The 23,070-nt window shown below is 49.4% G+C and overlaps 1 protein-coding gene across 2 annotated transcripts; it reads right to left on the bottom strand.

Moving 5' to 3' along the window:
• Window positions 1-282: 282 nt before the first annotated feature.
• On the bottom strand, window positions 283-14,162 carry WDR24 (WD repeat domain 24). 2 transcript variants are annotated; one of them, XM_065559908.1, is made up of 11 exons: window positions 14,081-14,162; window positions 11,971-12,141; window positions 11,209-11,735; window positions 9,904-10,081; window positions 8,204-8,879; window positions 5,505-5,620; window positions 5,063-5,184; window positions 3,856-3,960; window positions 3,265-3,602; window positions 1,763-1,947; window positions 283-895 (listed from the first exon to the last, which is right to left on the bottom strand). In XM_065559908.1, exons 3-11 carry the CDS (start codon window positions 11,687-11,689, stop codon window positions 727-729), a joined length of 2,370 nt encoding a protein of 789 aa, XP_065415980.1. In that variant the 5' UTR covers window positions 11,690-11,735; window positions 11,971-12,141; window positions 14,081-14,162; the 3' UTR covers window positions 283-726. The 2 variants fall into 2 exon arrangements, with proteins under 2 accessions (XP_065415980.1, XP_042717515.1); XM_042861581.2 differs by lacking the exon at window positions 11,971-12,141 and having other exon boundaries at window positions 14,081-14,153.
• Window positions 14,163-23,070: the final 8,908 nt, after the last annotated feature.

The raw sequence follows: 23,070 nt of genomic DNA, 5'->3' as shown, positions 1-23,070 counted from the left end.
ATTCATTATGAAGCATGCAATCTGTCTGATTTTCCTTTTCCAGAGGAAATTGCAGGTTACTTTATGCTCAGCATTTAGGGGCTGGGCTGGGGAATCGGGTTAAAAACTCCCTTTCCCAAGAATTGTTGCTTATTAGACTGTGGTCAGGACTGATCATTAGATTCCTTTCCACAAGGAGAATCAGCCAAGATGCTATGCACATGCAGCCAGAGCTGAACAAAGCAGGGTTCTTGGATGTATTCAATGTGGGCAGCTGCATACAAACAAGTGACTCACTGAAGCTACTTTGTTCTTTTTTTATTCAGTATAAAAATCAAGGTGTAGCTCAGAGTCCGGCTCAGACTGTCTTGTTCATTAGATTGGTTTATAAAGAACTATGTTTACACGATATTCTGGTACCTTTAATACAAAATTATTTACACGCCAGTCAAAAATAAATAGAAGACAATGACTAGGAAAAACTGTCCAGGAAGGCTCTTGGATGTTGCAGGCTTTGCTGTATTTCAAGCACTGAGGAGGAACCTTCCCTATGCAAAGTCAGCCTCACTCTCAATCCTGTTCAAGGATAGCATACTGCAAGAGATGCCTCCTCTCTAAAATCCAAGACAGCCTCTCCTCCAAAACCTCCATCCAAGAAGAGGCTCCAGCGATCAATCTCCTGTTGGTTCCAAGCAGGTCAGGGACTGAATCCCACCTCTCATCAGCTGAGGGTTGGTTCCTTTCAGTTCAGGTGTATTCGCAAAGGTGACCGCAGCCCGCTGGACAGTGTGAACTGGTCTCTAGCCATTTCATGATGTGCTGCAGGTGGCCACCATGACTGCAGCCCTGGCACCACACAAACAGGCCCTTCACCACATGGTGGCACACAGCACACATGCTGGCACACTGCCGACACCTGGCCCAGAGAGAGAAGATTACAGGTGAATCAGCTGCAGAGAAAGCACTCTGGGGCAAGTGGCCAGCTCAGGCAGTGAAACCCTGGCATGTACCACTCAGCTCCCAGCTGGATCAAGGAACCCCTCCAATCAATGCAGACTCCTCAGGGTGTGAGGTCAGTCAATCCCTGCCCACACCTCAAAACTCTAACTCCTTCAGTATCATCATCAGCCCTGGCTGGCACAAGGCTGGGAGTTTATAAACCAGAAACCCAAAAGAGCAGGAAAAACATAATATTTGGGCCCAACACTGGGTGCCTCACAGCAATGAAATCAACTACAAATCAAATAGCTTATAAAGAAGCAACAGAACCATGGGAAGGAAGCTTTAACCCAGGTCAGGCTGGGAACACACGTGGGAGACTGTTTACCATTCAGAATCAGCACAGATCATTAGTGATCACAAGGGACCCCCAACAGCAGACTGTGTTTCCATTCTGCAGTGTGGTTCAGTGGTTAGGACAGTGCTCTGAGAGCCAGGGGACGTGGGCTCTATATCCAGTGCTGCCACTGGCCAGGTGTGTAACCTTGGGCAAGTCACTTCACCTCTCTCTGCCTCGGTTTTCCCTCTACCTTGTGTTTGGTGTATTTAGAGTAAGCTCTTCAGGGCAGGACCTGTTTGTAGGTGTATGCACAGTGCCTAGCACAATAGGGTGAGCTCCACTGCGGCCTCTGGGTGCCACTGGAGTACAAACAAATAATAATAATGGAAACTGAACTGGGCAAGAGATTACATTACTTCAAGATAATGCATTAGCTACCTCCAGACAAACCCTTGCAAAATGAAGGCACCCACCGCACTCCCCCCCCACCCTAAAGCATCTCACCTGTCGCAGATCCAGCCCTTGTTGCTCATCGGCCGCTTGCAGTTGCTGCAGTTGATGTGCAGGGTGGTGGAGGCCTGGTTGAGGCAATTGATGGCTCTGCACGTGCTCAGTTTGATCACCTCATTGGAGATATTCCAGAGCTGGAAGCGCTGCAGCAGGTCGATATAGGAGGTGTACCAGTGCTCCTAGGGCAGGGGAGGGGGGGGCAAACACCTAAATTAGTCTTGGTTCACATCAGGGTCTGTGGGCAGTTACTGAACCCAAACCCCCTCCCTATGACTCCAGTCTCAGGTTAAATCAGCTTTAGAAGGGGCTATCAAATGTTAGTCCAAACAAGGAGGGGTGCAGAAGGGTATACCATCTAGCTACTTCATGCATTGATTATTCTACAGCTAGCTGGGATGGTAACATTCCAAAAGATCTGATCTCTGCAGCTTTCTGCCTTTGTATTGTCTCAGAGAGAAACTAAAGCCAAAAGCATGATTCACTTTGCTCCCAAGAAATTCTTAACTCACAGTCCGTAAGACTGATGGCCTAACTGGACTCCTTGCTCAGTGGTACCTTTCCAGCTGGAAACATTATTTCTTATTCATTTACAGCGGCTTGGTCTTACTATATATTCTGTGACAATTCTCCAGCACAGCGCTCCCAAGCTGTGTGGGAACAGGTTACCAGACTAGGCCCTTGACCAACACCCAGGGCCGGCTCTAGGATTTTTGCCGCCCCAAGCAAAAACAATTTTGCCCCCCCCCCCCCCCCCCATTTTTAAATTACTCTCAAGCCTCGGAGGGTGGGGGAGCAGCGGCGCGCGAATCAGTTGTTTCGCGCGCTGCGGCCGCTCGGGATCTCTCCCTCTCTCCCAAGTTTGAGAGCCTGGGAGGGAGGGGGAGATCCCGAGCGTCTGCGGCGCGCGAAACAGCTGATTCGCGTGCCGCTGCTCCCCCTCCCTCCCAGGCTCTCAAACCTGGGAGGGAGGGGGAGACCCCAAGCGGCCGTGGCGCATGAAACAACTGATTTGCGCGCCGCTGCTCCCCCTCCCTCCCAGGCTTGAGAGCCTGGGAGGGAGGGCCAGTAGCGGCGCACGAATCAGCTGTTTCGCGCACCGTGGCGCGCGAGCGGCAGCAGCAGCAGCGGAGGTGAGCTAGGGCGGCCAGGGCACATTTTTAGGGGCGGCAGGGGCGGCATTCTGGCGCCGGCCAAGCTGCCCCTAAAAATGTGCCGCCCTGAGCACCAGTTTGTTTTGCTGGTGCCTAGAGCCGGCCCTGCCAACACCCACCACCTCCCTTTCAGTTAGTGTGTCAGGAATGCCTTCCCCCATCTGTGCTTGGTGCTTCACGCTCGAGAGTTTGCAAAGCACTGTGGGGTCTTCTGGATGAAAGACTCTGTATAAATACAAAGGATTGTTATGAGAGTCTCCAAACCCTGTTTGCTGGGGGAGGATATGCAGCAGCTTTGCTGAAGAAGCCTCTCTCTGGGAATTGCTCCTCCCTATAGCGCTATACCTGGGTTTGCTCATCGATCTCTTTCTTGATCCGGTCGCCTAGCACGATGAGCACGGACACTGCCATCTGCACATCCCCCTGCTCAGCGTAGAAGAGGAGCATGTCCCGGACGATGGGGCTGAAGAAGTCGGGTGGCAGGCGGTTCTCGTAGAGTGAGTGGGAGATGGAGATGAGGGAGAAGGACTCCACAGGCGTCAGGGACACAGTCTCAGCCTCGTTGCCACTGACATGAGGAGAGTCTGCCTTGTCCTGCAGGTGGTCCAGGGCTGAGGGGTTGTCCACTATTTCATGGCGCAGGGGGAAGGCCTCCTGGGGGAGGATGTATTCCTGCTCTTCAGCTGCAAAGAGACAAGCCCTCTTCAGTGAGCAGGGGTAGTGCCATGGATAAAGGCGACACAAGGTGGTTTTGGTAATATCACCCACCTTGTTCTTTTAATATCCTGGGACAGACACGATTACACCACCACCAGATAAAGGAGTCAAGGAGGGATCTGGCATCCTCTCCAGTGCAGTGAGTACATACAGGCAACTTCTGCTGAGACCCAGCTGCACTGCAGTCATGCGTGTGCATTCACAGAACAACAAACTCACCATGGGGATTCTCATGGTCCATCATGTACAACTCATCCTCATCCCCCTCCACATCCCCCAGGAGATAGTCCGCAGGGACGTCGCTGCCCTCTGTCTCCTCATTCTCTGGATGAACACGGAAAGGGGAGGAGAAGCAGAGAGAGATAGAGAGAGAAGACAAGTCAGGATACCCCTACAGGAGTAGAGTTTGTCGGACTTTCCTGTGCTGCTATGGCAGAAAATGCAGGCTGCTCACAAACCACAGCCCAGCTGCCAACTCACCCTCAGCAAACTGATCTGGGGCTGGAGTGGAGGTGGGACAGACAGGCACAGTGCTCTGCATTGGTAAAGCACCTTCTATCCAATGACCTCAAAGTGCTTCATAGAGGGAGGGCGGCAGCATTGTCCCTTCCACAGATGGGAAAACTGAGGCACACAGGTGTGGGAAGTGATATGTCAAGGGTGTCACAGCATGTCACAATGACAGGGCTGGAGCAAGACCCAGCAGTCCTGACTCCCAGTTCTCTGCTCTAACCACTATCCACTGTCCCATCCCAATCCTCCCACATTCCAGAGTGACAGACTCCAGCCTCAAGAGACTGGGCCAATGATCTGCAGACAATTTATACGTTCACTGATCAAAATGCCTGAGGTTCTGCAACATGATTTGGCTGGTGTTGTTGGGACAGAGTTCCCCGGGAGGGGGAGCACTAACTGGCACTAGAACTGCATCCCAACAGGATGATGGCGTCATGGTGCAATGCAGACCAGTGAGAGGTTGTGTCACCTGCTAACAATAACCAAGACAAAAAGAGTGTCTGTGATAATTGCTGGCTGGTAGTTGGGCTCAAAAGGACCAGAGCAATACCTGACAGCAGAGAAACACTGGCACAGTTAAGGGTAGCTGTGGGCCATCACTCTGCTGGGAGCAGGGAAGATGACTGGGAGGGTGCTGGGGTCACCCTGCGAGTAGTAACCAAGGCAGCTAGAGACCACAGAGCATGATGGCGTGTTGTTGGCAGGCTGACAGGGTCGTGCTTTTTGCTGACTGTGAATGTCCCAAGCAGGGAGTTACAGTAGCAAAGCATTTGAGGCATCCAAGGTTACAGGGCAGGCGGTGACTTAACCCCTCACTGTCTGGATTGCACCCCAAACAGTGGGCATTTTGGACTCCTATTACCAAGCTAGCCACTGGCACGCTCCATTGACCCCGCGGTTGAAATGTTACCATCATTGTTGATTAAGGTGGAGGAAGAATCCATGAGGATGTTTTCGGATCGGCTCTCTCCTTTGCTGCGCTCCAATCTGGACTCGTTGCCTATCCCAGGTGGTATGTCCTTCAGGTTAAAGCTGGGAAAGAAGCCAAGCCACATTAGCCCGTTTCTTTTTCATACTGAAAGAAGCCGTAGTAGCAGCTGCCACTCTGCTTTCAACTGATCGGAATGAAGGAGATGGCCCTCTGGGAAGGCTCATCTGACTTAGATCAGTGGGAAGTAACCAGTTCCTCTGCAGTGACTCTAACTTGGTGTAAGAAGCCATCTCCAAAATGGTTCCCCCTTTCCTATCGGCCAGTCAAGTTTCCACATATCCCCTGTATGCCAGTGCAGGCCTCCCCATCCACTTCCTCCCAACAGGGCCATGTCAGGGGATGCCGTGATTAGACTGCTCACCTGTTCATGAGTGGGAGGGAGGTACTGCCTTTCCCCAGGCTGTGGTTCAGGTTAGCAGAGGGCACAGTGCCAGGGCTGGAGTAAATAATTCGGAGCATTGTCCATGTCTGGGCAACCTGCCCCCAGGGGGAGAGAGAGAAGGGAGGAGGGGAAGGGTTAGATTGTTACCACTGTCTGTCAAACAAGGCAACATCATCAGAAAGTTGGTTTCTGGAGCACAGTTCAGAGCCCAAGCTGACTGACTCACCAGTGGTGTCTGTGGGGAGGGGACCTGCTGCAATGTAGAGTTTCTATCCACCCTGCAATGTTGCCTAGATCTTTCCTGCCCTCTCAGGTAACAGAACTGGCAGCAACCTAAGATAGCACCAGCAGTGCAGATACATCAGCACAGCTACGCGAGGAGGGACAAGCTCAAGTCTGGCCCTGGATCAGAACACCCTCAGAGTGCTGGGATCTGAGCTCTACTTTGGGTTAGTTTCTTGTCACAAACAGTGCTTGGTTGGGCTCTACATTATTTTTAACTCTCCTTGCACATGAGTGAATTTGTGCCCAGTCCAGACAATACTACCTCTGCTCCTTATCCATTTTATTCTGCTCCTCCTGTGCAGGAGCAAGGTAAGACCCACTGCACCAAGGGGCACTCTATAGTAGAGGGGACGGCAGGAGAGAAACATCTAAAGAGGAGTAGATGTGACAGAGACAAAGGGAGAGGAGAAAAGACAGAACAGCTCTGACTACAGGACATAGGTCAGCCCCCAACTAGCAGGGGCTAGGTACATGCTGATGACAGTGCATTTCTGCCCGTGGCCTTAGCAGGGAGTGGAGCACATCTCATCTCACAGCAACAACTCTTGAGGAAAGAAAGGAAAAGAGAAACAACAGAAAGAGCTTAACCCTTGGGCAAGCTACATTTCCAAATCACTTCCCAGCTCTAACCCTGCTTCCATACTCAGGGATTTACCAACATTGAATCATAGAAACATAGAGCTCAAGAGGTCATCTAATCCAGCCCCTTGCACTGAGAGACCAGACCAACTAACCCTAGATCATCCCTGACAAGTGTGTCTGTCCAACCTGTTCTTAAAAACCTCCAATGACAGGGATTCCACAAGCTCCCTTGGTAACCTATTCCAGTACTTAGCTATCCTTAGGAAAAACCTTCTAATATCAAACCTAAATCTCCCTTACTGCAGATTAAGCCCATTATTTCTTGTTCTGCCTTCAGTGGACATGGAAAACAATTGTTTACTGGCCTCTTTGTAACAGCCCTTAACATATTTGAAGATTGTTATCAGGTCCCGCCTCAGTCTTGTCTCAAGACTCTAAACACACCCAGCTTTTTAACCTTTCCTCCTGGGTCAGGTTTTCTGAACCTTTCATCATTTTTGTTGTTTTCCTCCAGACTGGACTCTCCTCAATTTGCTCACAACTTTCTCAAAGTGTGGTGCTCAAAACTGGACACACTACTCCAGCTGAGGCCTCATAACTGTGGAACAGAGCTTGACAAATACCTCCCATGTATTGCATATGACACTCCTGTTAATACACCCCATAATAATATTTGCATTTTTTGCAAAATATTGTTGGCTCATATTCAATTTGTGATCCACTGTAACTCCCAGATCTTTTTCTGCATTACTGCTGCCTAGCCAGTTGTTCCCCTTCTGTATTTGTGAATGTGATTTATCTTGCACTCGTTTTTATTGAATTTCATCTTGTTAATTTCAGACCAATTCTCTTATCAAGGTCATTTTGAATTTTAATCCTGTCTTCCAAAGTGCTTGCAACCCCTCCCAGCCTGGTGTCATCTGTAAATTTTGTACGCATGCTCTCCATTCCATCATCCAAGTCATTAATGAAAATACTGAATCGTATTAGACTCAGAACAGATCACTAGGTCTAGCATATCAGTAAGTGACCTTTCCCCCTTCCTCTGGAGCAGGGACCAGTCTTTAGGATCTGGTGGTGTTGTAGCCCATCTAACACATTTTCTGCATTCTGTTAGGTTCCCCTCCACCCTCCGCCCCCACTGAATCTGTATGGGGAGGATCGTTCTTCACTCTCTGTCCCCACCACCATTTGCCCAAGGGGGATCTCACTGTATTGTTTTCTCCCTACATTTCTGATCTAAATCCAGTTTAGCATCATTTCCTTGTCCTCACAACTCTTCCCAATTTAGCATCACCTACAAATTTAATGAAAGTGCAGGTTACTCTCTGTTCCAGAGCAGAGATGTTAAATAAGGACAGAGCTGACACGGAGGCCTGCAGTACCTCACCAGTCACCTCTCCTCTCCCCAGCTCAGTGCTCTGCAGTTTGCCATTGCTCCCATCAGGCAGCACGGACAGTCCTTCTGACAGGACTCCCTCCAAACCAATCTGCATTAATCTGGCCAATGAGATTTCACGAGACACCCTGTCAAAACAAACATTAGCAGCCAGAAACAGCTCATGCTGAGTACAGAGATGCAATAAATGTATGTAAATTTACACTATGCATAGCTGTTCCCATTAGAGGGCAGCAGACAACCAGACATTCTCTGCAGCCCGCATGACCTGTCTCCACAGTTTATGTCTATGGTATCTGTCTATACATACAATCAAGGCTTCCTATGCCATCCAGTTTGGCTTGAAGGCTTAGCTAATAAAAAGCAGAGCCTGCCTCTCCCTTCCCACAGGCTGTTAGAGGGTTGCACGTACCTGGTCACGGTCAAGCTCTTTGGCTACCTTGGCATTGTGGTCACACAGCTCTGCCAGGGGTCTCCCCGCCAGCACATACTGCTTGGCCGTTCTCACAAACCAATCCATGCTGCCGCTCTCCAGGTCTGTCTCAAAGACACTCAGGGCACTGGAAGAAGAGATGTACTCGAACTGCTCCGTGGGGTCCAGCTTACGCTTGAAGAAGATGGGATGCCGCCTGTCCCCGATGTAGGGCTTGCGGTTGGAGTCGGAGGAGATCAGGCTTTCTTTGGCTGCGAAGGCCAGGTCCCCAAAGAGGCTGTAGCACAGGCCCTCAGGGTTGGCCCTGTCAATGGGCTGGCTGGCGTCCTTGAAGATGTGCTGGTAAAGGGTGCTGTCCTTGGAGCCCGAGAGGAGGAAGTAGGGATCGTGCAGGTGGCGCCACACGATACCCGTGGTGACGTCCTTGTGCTCTTCAAACATGGCGGACGGGATGAAGGGGCGCCGCACATCCCACACGTAGATGTTGTGGTCCACCATCATGGAGCAGGTGGCGATGTGGTGCTTGCACTCAGGCCGCCACTTGACCCTCGCCACAGAGGCTATGGTTTGCACGCAGTAGATCTCTTTGGCCCTGTTGGTGTTCATGTCCCAGACCTTCACCATCTTATCTCGGCCTCCTGTCGCCAGCCAGCCCCTGGCAGGAGGGAGAAAGGAACAAGCAGAAACGTTTACTGGAGAAATGTCCTGGAAGTTGATCTTGGATTATTGGCTTTTTATGCAAGCCTTTTAGGCTACAGGTGGTCAAAGTGCTGCCTGCCAGCTACATGGCACTAAACAAGCACAGGCTTTGGGCACCCTCTCTTTTAGCATGGAGGCATAGCTCAGCAAAACTACAGGTCCCAGCGTGCAGATTCCAACCATATCAAAAGGGAACTGTGCATGCTGGGACCTGTAGCTCTTACAACGACACCTGCATATTAAACTAAAGGGAGGATGCAATATCTTCCATTTTATTCAGATTAGATGAGGCCCTCCAGCCCCTGGTTGAGAAAATTTGGTTTCCCCGATTTAAGGCAAACTGCCCTTTGCATTTCAGTCAGTGAAAATGAGAGGGGCTTCCATTCCCCTCTTCCCCCCCATGAATAAAAGCAGAGGACAAAAAGGCTAATTTTAGGTACTTTATGCTTCTCTCAGCTTGTGAAGATAGCTCCCCAGCATGAGATGGACAAGGAGTTCCAGGAGGCTGTTCAGGGTCCAGGAGTTGCATGCAACATTTTTTTTAGTATAAATTAATTATTTACTGGGAAATCTGACTTTTCCTCCTGGTGAATCTCAGTTTATACCTAATGGCAGCATGGCAAACATGCCTAAGACACAAGCAATCTTGTGTTTTAAAGCAGCCCTCTCACTCCCTGAGCTGATCAAGTTGGTGAAACACGCTGGACATACCCGATATTGCCCAGTTCCAGCAGCTCACTTCTGGTTTACTAGTTACTGCTGGCTATCCCACAGAACAGCAAGAGTGACTTGTTTTATAAGCCACGCTGCTCCGTCCGATATTCAAGAGAGAGCCATGTGCTCATCAAGTTCTCAGCATCCCACTGGACAGTTTTCACAGAACCACTGTGTGAAGGCACCACCTTCAGGAATTTTTTGACAAGAGAGTGATCGCCATGAGCAGAGTGGGGCTCAACCGGGGTGGTAGGTATAGCACATACCTGTCCTCTAGATGCCAGTCACAGCAGAAAACAGGCCCATTGTGAGCTGTGAACATCCTCTCGTAGCGGTCTGGCCGGCGGATGTCCCACAGCTGCACGTTCCCATTCTCAAAGGTTGCAGCAAAGGTGAAATAATCACGGATGCTAAACTGCACATCACGCACGCTTTCCGACTGGCCTGAGGGACAATAGGAACGTAGACCAGATCCGACAGGGCCCCAGCAAAGTCATTCCCCCTGGTGGTGTTAACGCTCATATTTGCTAGACAGGGTTTACAATAAGCTGCCAATGGCAGGCCAGCTTGATTCTCTCCTGGACTCAGCCCAGTGCACCCTGGGTGTAGGAAAAGCAGAAATCACCTCTACTAATGCTCCAAGGGAAACCAGTGACCACTCTGGTTCAGAACAGTTTCCTTTGCAAAGCTGGCACTGCTTCTGCCCTACGTAGTCCATAAATAGAGAACTTCAGTGCTGTCAATCCAGCACCTGTCCGTCACACTTTTTTTGTCCTAGTCTATCTCCCTTGACACAGTTATTGACTGGGTATCAAAACCGCTGCTTTCCTAAGCTCCCAGACTTCAAGGCACCAGATATGGGCAACTGAGTTGGGATGTGGGTGGAAAGAGGGTATGATTCAAGGACAATGGGAAGTAGATCCACCCTCCCCCAACAGCTCTAACACCACCCTAACAACTGACACAGATAATGCAGCTCTAGACATCGGCTACAGACAATTTTCAAATCAGACCAAAAAGCTGCATGTCGTGAGCCTGAGACCCCAGATGATAATGACATAGGCTTACATCACTGGCTGCTACAGACTAGAAGTCCCACCAGCAGGGAATCTGTCCCCCGATCCCTTGCTTGTATCATCATAGCCCCAGAAGGGGTAAATCTTTACCACAATGAAGCACAAAGAGATCAGAGGGACAAAGGCCTGGAACATGGGGATTGTCTGGTAGTTTCCCCTTATTTAAGGTGATAATTGACAACTCCAGCCTGCAGCATATGCAATAAGCATCCTAATGCACAGAACACTGGCCAAGTGGGCCCAAGATTGGGGCTTGGTCTAAACTTAAAACTTATACTGGCATAGCTATGTTGGTTATGAGTGTGAAAAAAACCACAGCCCTAGTGACATAGCTATGCCAACAGATGCACTCTTCTGTCACATTAGCTAACGCTGTATGGGAAGATGACGTTACTACACCGGAAGAACTCCTCTCCTGTCGGCTAACACTGTGTCTACACTATGCAGCCTATCCCAGCATAGGCTCTGCATTGTAGACATGGCCAGAGCCCTTACCAGAGAAGGTGCTGACAGAGTCTTTCTTGCGTAGGTCAAAGCATTTCATATAGCCGTCCTGGGAGCCACTGAGGAGCATATACACCTCAGTGGGATGGAAGCACACTTTGTTAACTGTCCGCTTGTGTTCAGTGAACAGCTGGTCCTGTTTGTTACGGGATGGCTTCCCGAGGTTCCAGGTCACCACCACACCATTGGTAGCTGCTGTGGCCAACAGGTTCTCGTCCATCTGATGCCACACCACATCAGCACAGCTGAAGTTCAGGGATGGCTTACGGCCAACACGCAAGTTTAGCTTCTCCACAAACTGATCTTCATCAATTGAATAGATCTTAAAGATGTTGCGGCCAGCTACCACCACCTGAGCAGCATCACGACACACACTGATGGCATTAGCAGGGGCATCCAGGTGACAGAACATGGTACGTCCAGTGATGGTGTTGCCACCAAGGGCAGTGGTAACCCTGGCCATTTTCTCCATGGTTGTCCTCTGTGTGACTTCCTCTCCTTAGACACCACTGGATGCCCTGCCCAAAGAGAAGGCTTTGAGACTTATATCTCCACATGCAGCATTCTCACAGGTGAGTCCATTTCCACCAACTGCTTACAGACCTCATTAAAACCTTCTTGAAAGCAAATGAATTAATTTATGCAGCATCTAGGATTCTCTTTCTACTGTTCCAACCAGACTTGCATATCACTTTCCCTGATCACATTAATCAATCAGTCTTTAACTACAGAAACTACTGCACAGCCACTTACTTAACAGAGTAGCTCAGATTCAGCCCTGGTGTCTCCTTGGTCACTCCCTGCATGTACTTTCCAGTAAGTCCATGTTAACCTTTCAGAGATTTCAGTTTCCTTCTTAATTCAAATATCTGAGAAAATACCCCACTTGCAGGAACAACTCTTGCTGAAGCTGTCAGTAAGGGCCTGTAAAGCAAGAGAAGAATCCCTCAGAAGGCAAAATGCAGGGATAAGGACAGAAGTGAGCCAATGAGCTGTTCAGTAATACAAGACATAACAGGATTAGACTGCAGACTTCTTCATCATAAGGTCATAATGCCCAAATTGGTGCAAGCACCAGAGAAAGAATTTCATTTTTGTTCTAATACTGAATTTAGTGCTGAAGAGTGACTGCAATAGAGGGAGGCAGTGTTTGTTATCCACACAACTACAGCACAGGCAGCAATGGAGCAAGCTCTCCATACTGACAGCGTACCTCAACCATGGAGGGTCCACCTAATGCGGTGAAATTAGAGTTCAAACCCCCATCCTAGGCCTCTCTGCTGAGAAAATGCCAAGCATCCCTCATTTTAGAGCCATGTTTGCCATCCTCCCACACAGTTCTCGTGCTTTCTCACTGGCACCAATACGAAGTCAGGGCAGCAGGATCACCGAGCTGAGGTTTTAGATCAGTGGTTCTCGACCTTTTTGGACTCACAACCCATTTATAAATGTATATGGCCTGTCGGGACCCCGTAAATAGTCTGGGGGTGGAGGCCATAGGGTGGGGTTTCAGTCAGGTCCTGCCCAGCACTCACCCCATAGTGGCAGCTCTTGTGCTGTGGAGCTGTTGGGCTTGGCTCTCCGCTCCAGGCATTGCAAACTCTGGGGTTGCAGCACTGGGACCAAATTGTAGAAGAGGAGTTGTGACCTGACTCATGGGGTTGCAGTGCCACTCACTCAAATTTGGCCACCCGGACACATCTAAGTGGCAGTGGGATTCCAGAGGTTGCAGTGCCTGGAGCAGGGAGGTGAGCCCAGCCACCCCTTTGGGATGGGAACTGCCACAAGACCCTCTGAAACATTCTGGCAACCCAATTTTGGGTCCCCACCCCGGGTTGAGAAACCGTGTTATAGATAACTGTTCACCAGCATTTAAATCCTCTCATCCATTTTGAGATCTTCCTGAGGGATGGGAAGGAGCCTTGGCATGCTGCTAAACCTCAGTGAGGAACACATTCTGGTTTCACACAACCCTCTACCCCCTAACGTTCCTCAAGGTGCCCCAAAGCATACAGCAAAGTAACGATAAAATTGCCTCTCCAGGCAACCACAGCCTTGGAGGTTGGAACCTCACGTTGAGAGGGGGGCCAAGACAACAAAGCAGTCGGTTGCCGATCCTTTACAGCCATGGGTCTGGTGCTCCCTACAGAGAAGGGCAGCTGACTAGCAGAAGGGTGGACGGTTTGGGGTGATGGGGCTCTTTACAAGAGGGCTAGTAGCCTGGGTCTCCCTGCTTAGAATAGCTCCCCCCAAGCCCTTTCTTAATCTCCACCTCCTCCCTTGGCAGCCCATGGCTCCCCTTCCTTACCCCTGCCCCCTCCCATCAGTCCCCCTGCTCCTTTTCCTTGCCCTCTCCCCTCAGTCCCCCTGCTCCCTCCTTACACCCCGCCCCCTCCTCTCGGTCCCCACCTCCTCTCTTCCTTACCCCCCCAAACTCTTACCCTCAGTCTCCCTGCCCCCCCTCCTTGACCCTTTCTTGCCCCCCCAAACTCCTACCCTCAGTCTCCCTGCCCCCCCTCCTTGACCCTTTCTTACCCCCTGCCCTCCCAGTTTCCCCATCTCTCTTTCTTACCCCCCTCACCCCTCCTCGGTCCTGCCCCTTCCTTACCCCCCCCTCCTCTCGATCCCCACGCCCCTTCCTTAGCCCCTCACACTCCCGCCCCTTCCTTACCCCCACCCCTCGGTCCCCCCACCTCTCTTCCTTACCCCCACGCCCTCCCGCGGCAGCCCCTGCCCCCCCTTTCGTACCCCTGCCCCCTCTCCTCGGTCCCCCCGCCGGGCGGGAGTGGCTCGGGCAGGGGCAGCAGGCCCAACAATCACGGGGGAAGCGGGCCCCGGGCTGGGGGCCGAGCCCGGCACCTACCGCTTGAAACGGAGCAACTTTGGGCCCGGCCGGCTCCTCCGCCACGGCACGGAAACGCCGCCTGGCTCCGCCCCGCCCGCCCTTCCGCCGCCGGTAGCGCCCCGCCCCCAGGCCCGGCCGGAGCCATTGGCTGCGGGCTGGCGGCTTGGGAGGGAGGCCAGGGCTGGGGCCCGCCAGGGGAGGTGCAGCAGAGGGTGAAGTGGGTGGAGGGGGGAAGGGGGCTGGGGTTAGGGATACTAAGGGGGTCTCCCCTGGGTAGATTTAGGGGTACTATGTACAGGGATTCCTAGGCTAGGGTTAGGTCAGGGGCTCTTTGGGGTCCCCCAGCTGGGGTTACAGAAGGTAGGGCCCCCAGGCTAGGGTCAGGGTTACTATGGGTAGTGATTTCAGGACTAGGATTAGACTTGGTGCCCGTTGCGGTTCCCCAGCTAGGGTTACTAAGGCTAGGGTAGGCTAAAGGCTCCCTGGGCTAGGGTTAGGGTCACTAAGGGTAGGGATTCCTGTGCTAGGCTTAGGCCTGATGCCCATTGGGGTCTCCTAGTTAGTTTTCCTAAAGATAGGGCTTCCCTTGCTAATGTTAGGGTGTGACACCCTATACCTCATGTTCACTACTTTTATATGGTTATGACATGTTATGGTCACATGTCACTGTAAGACCCCTAGTCTCCATTCCCCATGGGCTGGCCCACATGTACACAGGAAGGCTTTCAAGTAACTAAGGCCATTTACAACTGATTGTTTCTGGAGCACCCTTAAGGCCTCCACTTAATCTGTTTACATCAGTGATACAAGTTTATATCTTAGGGTATGTCTACACTACCCCCTGGATCGGCAGGCAGCGATCAATCCAGTGGGGATCAATTTATCGTGTCTAATCTAGACGCGATAAATCGACCCCCAAGCCCTCTCCCGTCGACTCCTGTACTCCAGCGACGGGGGAGCAGCAACAGTTGACTCCAGATACCACAGTAAGTCGACCTAAGTATGTCGACTTCAGCTACGTTATTCACATAGCTGAAGTTGCGTAACTTAGAGCGATTTCCCCCCCCCCCCATGTAGACCAGGGCTTATTCTTCTAACTCCAGATATAGAAATAATACATGCAAACAAATAGGATGAACATACTTAGTAGATTACAAGCTTTCTAATGACACCCTACACGGGCTATTTAGCATAAAGCATATTCCAGTTATGTCATATTCATAAGCATATTTCCATAAAGCATATGGAGTGCAACGTCACACCCTTAACTTGGTAAAGTTTAAGAATTAGCTTGTGTGCTTATCTTTTTATTTCTTTTGTAACTAATTCTGATTATTCGGCCTTGCCACTTATAATTACTTAAAATCTATCTTTCTCTAGTTAATAGAGACAAATTCAGACATTCAATAGAATGCAGTAAGTTAGCTGCTCTGCTGCACATGAAATCCTGACCCGTAATCAGGTCATCTACGAATGGTTTAGCACAAGGATCCTCATGACCATGTGGTGCACTATGGGTGAGGGGCAGTTCCCTTCTGTCCACACTCCAGTCCTGACACTAATGGCTCTCCGCACTATGCCCTGCTTCCACAGAAAGGGTGGTCTGCTATCCAGGGCTTACCAAGGCTCCATGTTACCGCTGTATCTTTGTGTTTAGGGGGAATTCTGATTTAGAGGGGTTCAGTCATAATCTCACAGATGGTAGCTTGCCCCATTAGCTCTTCAGCCAAGCACTCACACCAAATGTCTGAACCTGCGGTTCCTCTTGTACAAAGCAGGATTACTATTGCAATGACACATTATCAGTAGACTAAAACTAACCTGTCTCATGGCAGTCTAAACCCAACTCGCATTCCCTATTAGTGGGTGAATAATCCAATAGTTGGTAAATTCTGCTTCACAATGTTAGGAAGAGCCAGCATTGAAGGCTCAAAATACCATGTTGCTATGAATGCTTGGGATGTCACAAGCCAGTTATCCCTGTGGTAACTTTTCTGACACCTCCTGCTTAAAACCCAGAAAGCCAGAAGAATCACGAGGCCCTGCTTTCACAGTCTGTATTCGTACTTAAAATCAAGATCAAGTGAGTTTTTTTGCCCTTCTGGTCCACAGGAGGTGTCTGTCCTTTCTGATCTCATTTTAGGACATCTGTGTTACAGTTTGACAGGTGTATTGGCCCAGTCAAACTCCCCACCTGACACTGCCCCTGGAGCTTTTGCGCCCAGCACACACTGGACATTTGGAGCCAGAAGCAAGAGCAACTCGGGGCTTCCCCCCCCCCCCCCCCCCGGGCCCACCTCACCAGGTAAAGTGAGTAAAATGATGAGTAGTGGTATTTCACCAGCAGCCCAGAGGTCTCTCACTTATTTTACACCTCTCATATCTCTTCACAGTGCCAGATTAGAATCAAGCTCAACAAGCTCTTCTTTCCTGGCTGATTCTGCCAAGCCTGTTCCCTTGGCTGTGGTTTCACTAGACAGTAGGTGGGTAGAGTGGGAATCTCGTTCATCCATTCATGTGCATCTCTAATTAGATGATGAGGCATTTGGCTATTTGAACCCCTCTCTCCACAGGTTTCTTTTTCAGGTTATTTGGGGAGTGCTATACTTCAGATGGCCCATCCAACCCAGTTTGCCATGTTCAGTGAACAGAGTCATGAATTAAGGGGTATAGTTGTTAGGAGATTTCTACATGTCGCCTTGGAGTACCATCAAGCTTGGTATCAGCAGGGTTGCCAGCACCCTTCCCTATGCTGGCAAAGATGTTGATGATATCTGTGGAGTACAGCAGGGCTTTCTGATTGAACAGTCTAGTTGCTTGTCCTTGCCTGTAGTTCAACATCCCAAGATGTGATAATAGCTTGTCATTTATCTTACGCCATTCCTTTTCACACCGGTGTGGAAACCATCATAGGTGACCTGTTTGGCCCCTGTCAATTTTTTGAATTGTTCAGTCACAGACTGATAATATTGTACCATATATACTCGTTCATAAGCCGAATTTTTTTAGTAAAAAAGGGAAGCACCAGAGATGGGGGTCGGCTTATGAACGAGTATAGAGAGGGAGAGGTAGGACACAGCCCCTCCCCCCAAAAGAGGGAGCAAGAAGACACAGCCAGCAGAGACAGAAGGGAAGAGGTGGGGCCAGAGTCTCTCCACTTCTGGCCATGCTGCTCTCCTCCCAGCCTCCAAAGCAGCTGCAGCTCTGGGGCTGGCAGGCTGCAGCTGTACCACTCGGCCCCACACCCCAGAGCAGGCTGTGGCCACGCTGCCCGGGCGCCGGAGCACGCTGTGGCCAAGCTGCCAGGTCCAGCCCACTGGAACATGCTGCAGCCGCGCCGCCTGGTCTGGCCCACCGGAACAGGCTGCGGCCACGCTGCCCAGCCTGCCGGAGCAGCTCTAGTCAGGTCACAGACATCTTCCCCTGGCCCTCCCCAGATAAGTTGGGAAGGGATGGGATGGGGAGAATGTGGGGGTCCCAGGCTAGGGGTGGGGTCATGTCGTGGGTGATCACAGGGGTTACTCCCCTGACTCCCAGCTTCTCCCCCCCAAAAAATTTCCCCACCAGTTGCTGTCCTGGCCCGTCAGGGTAAGCAGCTGGCGCACCGGGACACTTTGTTTACTTAGATTTACCTCCTTGCCTGCGGACGCTTGAGGTAAACAAACCATTTCGGACCACCAGCGGCTTATCCTGATGGCCCAGGAGCCAAAGTTTGCTGACCCCTGAATTATAGGGTCGGCTTATAAACGGGTTATAAAATTTTTCAGTTTTTACTTATCCATCTTGGTGGGGGGGTCGGCTTATAAACGAACCGGCTTATGATCGAGTATATACGACACTTTCTCTGCCACTGCGTTCATGAATGCTTTCTCCCTATATTCAAAACAAACAATGGCATCGACCATATGGGCTGTTCCATCCTTTGCAAATAAAAAGTCTGTTTTTCTCAGTTTGCCATCATCAGTGTGTAGTTTTGGTTCCTGATATACAACTCACTCAAGTTTCCTTGCCTCTTTTACCAAAATCTCACACATCTTATTATGCCTCCTTATGCAGGCATGTTGGACTGCTGGGTATTGTCCCAAAATGTGAGATAACGATTCATATTTAGCAGAACAATGTGTCAGGATCCCAACAAATGCAGTCAGGACTAAGGGTCAGAGCAGGGGCAACTCTGAGGCAGGGAGTAGTGGAGAAGAGCACAGTCAGATTCCAGGCCAGGGTCGATACCAAGGGTCAGAGTCCAAGTCAGGTTTCAGAGTCTGAGTCAGAAGGCGAAGTCCAAATCAATCTGAGGTCGAAGCCAGGAGTTCAGGAGTTGATCAAGGAATGGTCCTGGCATCTACAGGTGAGGTTTGCATAGGGTGAGGAGCCAAACAGAAGCTTTGGGGCTGCTGCCTGTCAGACCCCTTGAGGTGGGATGTTCCATGGTCTGTGTCCATAGCAGGTCATGGGCAGTGGAGTGCAGGCTCATTACAGCTGCTGCTAGGTGACAGCATGGAGATGCTAACTGCCTAGCAGCTCTGCAGACCTGGGTTCTAGACCCCCACACCATTATGCAGTGTCTGTACCTCACTAAGGGATTGTCTTTGCCATGCCTTAGATATTCCCGGGTGGAATACACATTCATTCTCAACTTTAAGGCTGTTGGAAACTGGTGCTCTGAAACACATGTGGTTCCTGAGCCAATCATAGCTGACTGGTGTGACGTTGTGCAGTCTATATGGTTTTATAAAAACTTGATAATCAATATAATGTAACTGAGCTGGTTTTAGAGAAAATACGGTAATAAGTGAATGTAACGTAACTGGGATATGCTTCATGCAAAAGGTCTCTTGTAAGGTATCATTACAAAGCTTATAATCTACTGAGTATGATCATCTGATTTGTATAAATGTACCACTCTTGTATCTAAAACTAGAAATATAAAATGTAACTCTGAGGGCCTATTGTAATTGTGTAAAGTGTGGTCCATTAATGATGGTTTGGAATCTTGATGACTCCCATTGTCTGCAGATGGCTGTATTTACCTGTGAGTCTTCCTGTATATGTGTGTGCTGGCAAGTGAGTAATGAAGTCTTGCAGTGACATGTGGTCATGTCACCTGAACTGGAATCCATCTTTAACCTGGTGCTTTTCCAGTGAGGGGGGGTGGAAACCCAGAGAGACAAAGAGTTCCCGCCTTATGCAAAAGATATATAAAGGGGGGAAGAGAAGAGAGAGGGGGAGAAGCCATCATGAAGAATCCCCTAGCTACCACCTGAGCTGCAACAAGAGCTGTACCAGGGGAAAGGATTGTGCCCAGGCCTGGAAGATGTCCAGTCTGAGAAAAACTTACTGAAGCATCTCTGAGGGTGAGATTATCTGTATTTAGTTTGATTAGGCATAGAGTTGCGCATTTTATTTTATTTTGCTTGGTGACTTACTTTGTTCTGTCTGTTACTACTTTGAACCACTTAAATCCTACTGTCTGTATTTAATAAAATCACTTTTTATTTAGTAATTTACTCAGAGTATGTATTAATACCTGGGGGAGCAAACCAGCTGTGCATATCTCTCTATCAGTGTTATAGAGGGCGAACAATTTATGAGTTTGCCCTGCATAAGCTTTATGCAGGGTAAAACGGATTTATCTGGGTTTAGACCCCATTGGGAGTTGGGCATCTGAGTGCTAAAGACAAGCACGCTACTGCGAGCTGTTTTCAGGTAAACTTGCAGCTTTGAGACAAGTGATTCAGACCCTGGGTCTGTGTCTGGAGCCAGACGGGAGTGTCTGGCTCAGCAAGACAGGGTGCTGGAGTCTTGAGCTGGCAGGGAAAACAGAAGCAGGGGTAGTCTTTGCACATCGGGTGGCAGCTCCCAAGGGGGTTTCTGTGATCCAACCCATCACAACTGGATCATTATGAAATGTTTGACCCGGATTCCTTAGCATGGTAGTTCTTTCCATTAGAGAAGTCTGCATCTGTCCAGCTACAGGGGATTGGGTACTTGATCCTGGGAATGAGCATCTCCCACTCATTGAATGGGTAAAAGACACTATATGGTATTCTGATATTGTCCAAGAACAGAACTTGATCTGTTATCGCAGGTGCTGCCTTTTCATTCCCACATGCTGCCAGCCACAGTCTGCTGAACTCCTCCTCAATATACTATGCAGTGCTCAGAAATGTCTCATCTTTGGAACATGCAATTCTCTATGCCATCACCCTGCCTGAATAGCTGGGATGAGGCTAGAGAGTCTCATCACGCCCAGACCTCCATCCCTGGATCTGGCACGAATGCAGGTGTTGGCCAGGGGAAGAAGCCACTCCTTAATGGCCCTCCTCATGCTGTTATTGAGGGAAGATAGTGAAGTTCTCTTACAATCAGTATGGATCTGCCAGATAGATAACCTGAGGGACAGTGAAGCCATTCACCATGTCAGTTTTTGTAAAGGCTTGAGATGGATCCTATCAATCCTCTCAAGCCAGGTGTCAAGTTTATCAGACAGTGCAGCTTTGAAGAACTCACTTCATAGATCAACCTTCACACCAACATATTTCTCAGACTCCCGCATGGTATTATCATATTCAGCCCATCTGTACCTATCTTCCAGGCTTCACAGTTGTTGACAGTGTATGAGCTGTGAGTTGGACTCAGGAAGAATCTGTGGCATTTTCTAGCTTGCACCTTCAGGCTGGATAGCCTAAAAAAGGACTCCAGAACGTCAATGATCCCATTCATGCCTTCCCACAAGTCACTGAGCAAGATCAAATCATCTGCAAAGGCGAGAGCTGTCACTTTCTGTGCCCCATACGAGAATCCTCTACCAGACTTTTCTAGCACTGATATCAGAGGATCAAGAGGTAGGATAATTAGCAGTAGTAACGTGGGGTTCCCTTGTTTGACCCTGATACCAATGGAGAGGTGTGAGCTCCTTCCCCACTTCTATAAGGGTATGGATGTTCCTATAGGAGTCATTAAGAGTGTTCACCATGTGCTGGTCCAAGCCGTTCCCCACAGCACCCAGATGATGTGATCATGGGACACTGAATTGAATTCCTTGGCTATATGTATAAATATGACTTCCTGAGGCTTTTTGTCCTTCTTTGCCTGCTTCACTATGATGTGAAGAACATTCAGGTTTTCTGAGCAGCCAGGTGCCAAAATAAACCCTTGTGTTTCTCATTTAATGGGCACACTTTAGCCAGCCTGTTTTCAACATTCTCGAAAAGCCACAGCAAATGATGATAAGAGGCCTCCAATTCGCGATATCCTTGAGCTCCTCTGGTGCCATCATTTTTGGGATCAGTAGTGATGGACATTCCTTAATACCATCAGGATTTGTAATCAGCCATTTGTTGAATAGCCCCTCCAACATATCTCTGTTAGGGTCCACATGGACAAGAACTTTCAAACTGATACCATCAGGACCTGGAGCCATTCTTCTCTTTTATGTTCTTAATACTTCCTTAGCTGATATTAGGATGTTAAATGCCAAATTATCAGCCCTGACATGAGATCTAAATTGGCCCAACCCATCAAAGAGCGTTTTGATCTCCCACTTATCCCTGTACACATGGTGGACATATTTGAGTGGGACTTGGCGCTGGAGGAGTTCAATGCCATCAAGGATGATAGAGGCAAGTTTACACCTGTCGTTGTCATGAAGCTGTTGGTACCTCAGTTAAGTACCTCTTTTAGCTGCTCTTTTTCTCATCCAAGATTTCTCCTTCCTCCCCTTGTTGGTCTTGGCTTTCTTTTTGATCTCTTTTGCAGCTTTGTCGCTCTCATTAGGAAGGAGGAGAGAACTCCAGTGGAAGTTGTTTCAACTAGAGACCTGACATTACGTCTCCTTCAACCCATGCACTAAGGCTGTTAGTCTCAAAGTCCTCATGGCCATGATCCTTCAGGCCTTTCTTAATTTTGAGCCCCATTGTGGTTTGGGGCTCATCAGATCTTACTTCCAGATAACAAATGGTGGCTCCATGTCCTGGCTAAGAGTCCTTGTTGGTTAGACCAAGCATCCTCCTTTTGTCACCAATTTGCTTAGCAGATTTGGTGATCAGTTCTTTTGCAATGAGTTTATTAATATACTTCTGGCCCAAGTATATATTGCCAAAATTGGTAAGGGGTAACTCTTCTTGGGCCATCTAATAACTCTTGTGTTTTCCACACAGTGAGTTGTATTTAGGTTGACTGGCTTGGATTCATTCTTTGTTGTGTACCACTCTGCCAGCTGGGTTAGTCTCTTGTGTTGAGAGATACCTGATTTGGTGCCACACTATCTGGCACACACTTCACAAACCCAGTCATCAGCTGAGTCCTGTGATGTCAATCTCTTACACTTGGGGATTTAGATCCATTTTCTCACACAGGGAACATTGAAACTCCACATTCTTCCCACCGTGGTTACATTTAAGATGAATATTCAGAGCTGCTGGTTTTCCAGTATGATCCCCACAAAAGGGACATGCCGGATTGCTACCAGGCAACCTCACCTGAACCTTTCCCTGCACCCTGTTCTCACTCTCTCCTTCTGTCACCTTGACAGTGGAATTCACAATGGTGTTACCATCAATTCTGTCTGCCAGGCTTGTGGAGCCTTCGTATCTCCTTCCTTCTCACTGGCAGGAGTTGTTGCAACACCAGGTTGGGGAGATGTGCTGGGTCCCACAGACTCCCCGAACACTGAGTTATTGTTCTGCATGTAGGCAACCAGGAAGAACTTCATGACGTTGATCTGTGCCGCAGTATTGGTACTATTGACAGCACCATCAGCATCGAGTGTCTGTGAGGTACCTAGGAAGGGATACTCCTCACCTTTGGTAATTACAGGGCTAGTAGTCTGGGCAATAGAATAGACAAAATAATCTGGTTTTACCTGTGCAGTGGCCTACCTTAATACATGTAGTAGCTGTTCAGTTAAAACAGGGACAGCCTTGTCTATTCTAGTTGGGCAATTGCACAACCCTTTAAGCAGATGATTGTATGCAATTATCCCTGGCATTCCTTGCGGCCACGCCCTC

The sequence above is a fragment of the Chrysemys picta genome, chromosome 10 (assembly GCF_011386835.1).
Source record: "Chrysemys picta bellii isolate R12L10 chromosome 10, ASM1138683v2, whole genome shotgun sequence".
Taxonomy (NCBI): Eukaryota; Metazoa; Chordata; order Testudines; family Emydidae; genus Chrysemys; species Chrysemys picta.
The sequence above is the reverse complement of the archived record's forward strand: the minus strand, read 5'-3'. Positions and strand labels throughout refer to the sequence as shown.